Raw genomic sequence first — 6,000 nt, forward strand, 5'->3', positions numbered from 1 at the left:
TTCTGGTTTTGTTATTCATGGGCAGGTAAGTGAAAGAAACTCAGCCATCACTTCACAAATATTACCTCAGTCATATAAAATAGGAACTTCTCTGGTTAGAGAGGATAGCTGTATTCCTGAAGGAAACAGAGTCCTGTGACTGTTGCAGGACGGTTGGCTTTTACTACAGTCCTCCATCATCATGGCATACATGTATCTCTGGGCAGGGTATAATACTAGCCTGAGACTTCAGGCTCACTCAAGACCCCTGAAGGACAGAGGCAAAGCCCCAAAAGTGCCTCCATATGTTGTCATGAAATGATACTCTTTTATCTATTAAAAGGAAGAAGTCATTAAAAATAATCCCATTTCCTCTTTGAGTTGAGTTGACTTGAATGATAATGATGTTTCAGAACAGAGATGAATGCTAATGCTTTCATTGGCCCACCCTGAGCTGAATATAGAGATATGCTTCCTCCCCCTATGGCAGGGGTGTCCAAACTTGAGAACTTTAAGACTTGTGGACTTCAACTCCCAGAATTCCCCAGCCAGCATGGCTTGCTGGGGAATTCTGGGAGTTGAAGTCCACAAGTCTTAAAGTTCCCAAGTTTGGACACCCCTGCCCTATGGAGACTGCAGGTGTAGTGATTTGGTGGCTTCTATTCTGACAGACGAGTGGGATTCAGTGGTGGGATTCAGAAAACATTGCTACTGTGGTTCGGTGGACATGGCTTGGTGGACGTGGCATGGCTTGGAGGGCATAGCAGGGGAAAGATACTGTAAAATCTCCATTCCCTCCCCACTCCAGGGGAAGGTTACTGCAAAATCCCCATTTCCTCCTGATCAGCTGGGACTCAGGAGGCAAAGAATAGATGGGAGCGGGGCCACTCAGAGGTGGCATTTACCGGTTCTCCGAACCACTCAAAATTTCTGCTACCGGTTCTCCAGAACTGGTCAGAACCTGCTGAATACCACTTCTGGTCTGCCCACATTTGTCCCCTTGCTTGCAAAACCTTTGTGGCAGTTTTTTTTAAAAAAAAATCTTCTCTGTGTTTCATTTGCAGCCAGATGGCACCAGCAAAGAATGTGTCTTCATTGAAAAAGTCTTGGAGAACAACTACACGGCTCTGATGTCAGCAAAGTATTCAGGCTGGTATGTTGGATTCACCAAAAAAGGGAGGCCTCGGAAAGGGCCCAAGACCCGGGAGAACCAGCAAGATGTCCACTTTATGAAACGATATCCAAAGGGACAAGTGGAGTTACAGAAACCTTTCAAGTATACCACAGTGACGAAGAGGACTAGGAGAATACGACCAACCAACCCCAGTTAAAAGACGAGGCAGTGTCTTGCAAATAAACTACAAGAATAGACTGTACCAGAGAAATATTTTTACACTAAAAATAAGGGAGAAGTTCTATTTTTGTACATTGTTTTTTAATTTTTTTTTTAAAAAAAGACTGGGTTAAAAATAGAAATCCACTGGGGAAGCTGTAAAAGATTTATTGTAACTTGAAGAAGAAGAAAAAAACCCGAATGGCTCTATTTAAATTGACTTTTTTATGCTGTGGATTGACATACAGGTGCTTTATTTCTCACTGGGAATGGACAGCGTTTGGAATGGACAACATATTCAAGCCAATCCCTAGAGGGGAAAAAGTTCGTGTTATAATAATAATAATACTAAAAAACCAAAACCACAAAACCAAAGAAAGCCAAAGTTCTCCCTTCCTCTCCCCTCCCTCCCCCACCCCCATCCAACCCCTGAAAATCCTTGGATAATTCTCTGGTGTTGCAGCCCTTGGTTACTTTGTCTCTGCAAGATAGGCTGAGATGTGAAGATCTGCTGATCTGGCATGGGGCTTCCCTAGAGGGCTCAGTACCTCATCCTTTGTAATGTTTCTAATGACATAAGGTGTCACGACTCTGTGATCCTGCATTGTTCTGCTCACTTCTGGAGAATGCTGCTAATGACCTTCAAGTGACTAAGTAAAATAACCTAATACACCAATGATAAGGGAGTATTTTAAAAACCAGCTCTATTATATATATATATATGGATGCATGTATTATATTTATGCACATAAATGTAATACATATATTTATATATATATAAATATATATGTATTATATTATAAAGCTATTTATTTCATTTCTCTGTATATTGCAGTTCCATGAACCAGGTATTACTGCCTCAGCAATTAAAAATTATTTAAAACACATAGACGTATTACTGCTGTTCATACATTTCCCCTCTCCCTCAGCTTTTCGCCAAACTACACTGAGACCCTTAAACTTGTTACCAGAGCTTGGGCTCGGTGAGAATTTAGAGATCAGTAATAGAATTTTATGTGCCAGGACGGGAAATAATTGTTTCTCCTTTGTTATGCTAGTCCTCCCCTTCTCTTCCCATTCCACTGTGTTGACTTCCTGCAAAATGCTCAGCCTTGTCCAAACACAGGCAGAGTTTTGAAATGCGGTGTGCAAAGGATTTCTTCTTGCCGTGTTCTCTTGCCCATTGTGTTCTACTGGGACCAAGCTGACTTGGCGACTACCTGTTATTAAGTGCTTAGTGGGGGTAATGGGGATATCCCATTACTGAATGCCTCCAGTATGTCCTCTCCACAACGCAAAGTGACCTTCCTGCTCTTAGTCAGCCAAAGGCTTCTGGCTTTTCTATCCAAACCTGAACCAATCAAGATCTGAAGACGCTACTGGACCTCACTGGAAGTAGCCCTGTACCCAGGACAGGAGCAAGAGGACAGTGAGATGAAGTGGCAAGGCCTGGGGAACTAGTGTGCTTACCTTCAGAAGATTATGTATTTTTTTTTAAAACGCACTCTTAGTCAAAAGCCTTTTAAAATAAACTTTATTTTCCTTAAATAAGAAAACAAGATATGTTGTGATTGCTCAGGAAAATGTTTAATATGTGCATTGCTGTAGAAAATGCTCTCAATCAAGTGAATGGGAGAGAAAGCAAGAGAGGCTTTTGCATGTGGGAGACGTTAGTTGTCCAATGAGCGGTTTCTTTCCTTCTTTTTCTCCCTTCTTCATTCAGTCTTCCTATCAAAATGACTTGCAACCAGGTAAACTTTGCCCATGTTCGGATTGATATTTATTCAGCCTGATGCAGCCCCGCTACGCTGTAAAAAAAAGAAATAAAAGGAGTACCTATACTGCGGTGATGTCAAAGCTGTGACACACGTGTCAAAGGAACATGCTATGACATTTCGGGTAATATGCCAACATTCACCAACACAACTATTCTCAAAACCATGCCCCATTTTCACACTTTTTGGGGGAGTGTGGAGGCCGAATGAGAAGTATGCTTTTGTTTGTCCTCTGAACCCTCCAGTGCTCATGTGTTCTCATATAGTGTCTGCAGCTTCCCAAAATTGCACAGGAATGGGGTGTGCTTTCGCATGGTTTTTGTAGGCCACAGAAGAGCATTTTTAGCAGCTGCTTCAAGAACAAAGGTCTTTGGCCACCCAGAGCAACCTTAGGTAGGCTGCCGCAGGGCCTGTCAACAGAAAGAGAATGCCATTTGAAAGTAAGTCGTGCATGGCAGATCCAAAATATTGGGCTGTGAGGGCAATGGCACCATTTTCCAAGGCTCGTGTGTGTTGGGGAATGGCAGAAGGTGCTTTGTTGAGTGGCAGCAATAGGTTTAGGGCTGAAGTGGAGGCCTGGGAATCTGCTTTAGGCCCAGTTTCGGCACTGCTGAGTGCTGCTATTCAGGTTGGCCTAGATGGTGGTGGTGAGAGAGAATTAGCTCTCTTTTATTTGGATGCCAAAATAAGGGTGACATGCCAGCAAAGTCAGGTTAGTCAATTTTCCAAATTGACATACCAGACCCCAAAAGTATGCTATCACTGCTATACTGCAATCAATAAATCTAGCGATAGGAGTGCAGCAGGAATGAGGAATGTTCCCCTCTCGTGATCAGTTTGCACAATGAGCACGGACTAGTCTGACCATTGTGGCAATTTGGACTCCTTCCTTCTTATAATTCTTCTATGGCATGGAAAAAATGCCAATCAAGATGCTGCCTGAGGAGAGCAACGATGTAGGGAAACATCAGAGATATGTATATTTGTGGTTCTCTTTGCATATTGTAAGAGTTGTCAGGTTGAGAAAAGGCTAAGGGACAACTAATCTGGTTTCCTAAAACATATCCAAGCAAGCTCTTGAACCCCAACATTTAGAATTGCGCTTTGGTCCTATTTCATGCATACTGTATGTATTATATTTCAGGTTAACACAGGACAGATTGGGACCTGTGCTTGCATATCTGGTAAACCTAGTGCTGGGACTTTGATTCTCATGCAGTTCTCTGTCTTGATGTTAGGCAATTCTGTTGAACAAGGCTTTTACAAGCATTATTCATTATAAGCTCACTGATTCAGAAATATATTGGAATCCTGTTACAATTGTGGGAAGTAATCTAAATAACCCTGAGACCTTGATGAGTGCATGTAAATATTTGAGAGGTTACTATTCTTGGTGCTTACAAACAAAGAATGACTTGGATATAAGTTTTCCTTAATTCATGTATACCAAGACAACATTGCCGAATTAAAGACTTAGCTAACACACCTTTTCTTTTGCTTCAATATTCAGTTAGGTGCTCATTGCTATAAAAGAGAGGTATCCAATCGATTATTTTCACAATTCAGTTATGACTTTTGGCTACATCAACATTTATATTCTGAACAATCATGAAAACAGAACCTATTGAGCAAATGTAATGGATAATTGGGGTTTCATAAAAAAGGGCAGAACATTACAATTTTAAATTCATCGGAGTAACAACATCAGCCATTGGCATTCAGATTTTAGGGATGTAAATGTGTGATGGTCTCAGAGATCAAAATGTCTTAGACCAGGGGTGGTGAACAAGTTCGACAAAAAGAGCCAAAATTTTAAACTGTGAGAGTCAGAGAGCCACACCACGCAGTGACCTGCCAAAACAGACCCGGAAGCAATGTTCCCTCTAATTTTTTTTTGATGTGAGCAGAAAAGTATAGTGTTTGAGCGGCACATTTTCATGCCTGAGCACCCGAATTTTTTTCACAGATGTCACCTAAGACAACAACGAAATCAGTATTATTTGAAACTCAAAGTTATGTTTCTTCAAGGTACCCGCTTAATTCAAAGTGTTATATAATATCAGTATCACTTAACAACGCTCCTGCTTAGCAACCAAAATGTTGGCTCAGAAACTCTGGCATTTGAAGCACGCAACTCTTAAAGCTGTCAAGTTACAAGACCCTTGCACCCCTAACCCTTTAGGGAAAAAAACCCCCAGGGGTCTTCAAACATGACAGCTTTAACACTTGTGGACTTCAACTCCCAGAATTCCTCCTCCAGTCATGTTGCAGCGACGTCATCTGCGTGGATCTGCTCCATCTTTGCTTTCTTCATTGTGGGCAGGGCTTCTGCTGAAGATGCCGACAAGTATGAGTTGCCACCAGAATAACTGCTGCTACCTCCTCCTCCTCCTCCTCCTCCTCCTCCTCCTCCTCCTCCTCCTCCAACAGAATCACCAGATTTGCTCCTGAGCTCAGCGCTGGGTTACCTCTGCCCCCTCCCCCTCCTCCGTGCTTTTGAGGAGCCATGAGGCTTTTTTCCCCCTGCTCCCCCCGCCTTCCTACTGGCTCCTGCAGCCTCATGGCTCCTCAAAAGCATGGCGGCGGAGGAGGAGGGGGCAGGGGTAACCCAGCACTGACTGAGCTCAGCTGCTCCAAGCAGAGGGGAGGCGCCGCTGCCACGCGCGGATATGCCGGCTGGAGCTTTGGCGGCTTCAACTCAGCCGCAGCGCCGGGTGGCAAATCCGGCAGTGCTGCCTGTTAGAGGAGGATGAGGAGGAGGTGGCAGCAGTTCTTCTGGTGGTGGTGGGGGCTTTGGGGCTTCACAACTAGCCTCAGTCGCCCCGTGCTCCTCAAAGCAAGTCTGAGGAAGTCCTTTGCAGGCGGCCCGTTCTAGCTGCCTGCAAAGGACCTCCCCAGCTTCCGAAAGGAAGC

The 6,000-nt window shown here is 43.6% G+C and overlaps 1 protein-coding gene across 2 annotated transcripts in view; it reads left to right on the plus strand.

Annotated features, from left to right (window-relative positions):
- The window catches only part of FGF18 (fibroblast growth factor 18), a 152,420-nt gene extending 149,594 nt beyond the window's left edge, over nucleotides 1–2,826 (plus strand). For both annotated transcript variants that reach the window (XM_081944688.1, XM_081944689.1), the window contains one exon: nucleotides 1,044–2,826. In XM_081944688.1, the coding sequence (XP_081800814.1) occupies nucleotides 1,044–1,310 (267 nt within the window). In that variant the 3' untranslated portion in view covers nucleotides 1,311–2,826. The remainder of the gene's footprint in view (nucleotides 1–1,043) is intronic.
- The last annotated feature ends 3,174 nt before the right edge of the window (nucleotides 2,827–6,000 follow it).

The sequence above is a fragment of the Natrix helvetica genome, assembly GCF_964273705.1.
Source record: "Natrix helvetica genome assembly, chromosome: 2".
Taxonomy (NCBI): Eukaryota; Metazoa; Chordata; class Lepidosauria; order Squamata; family Natricidae; genus Natrix; species Natrix helvetica.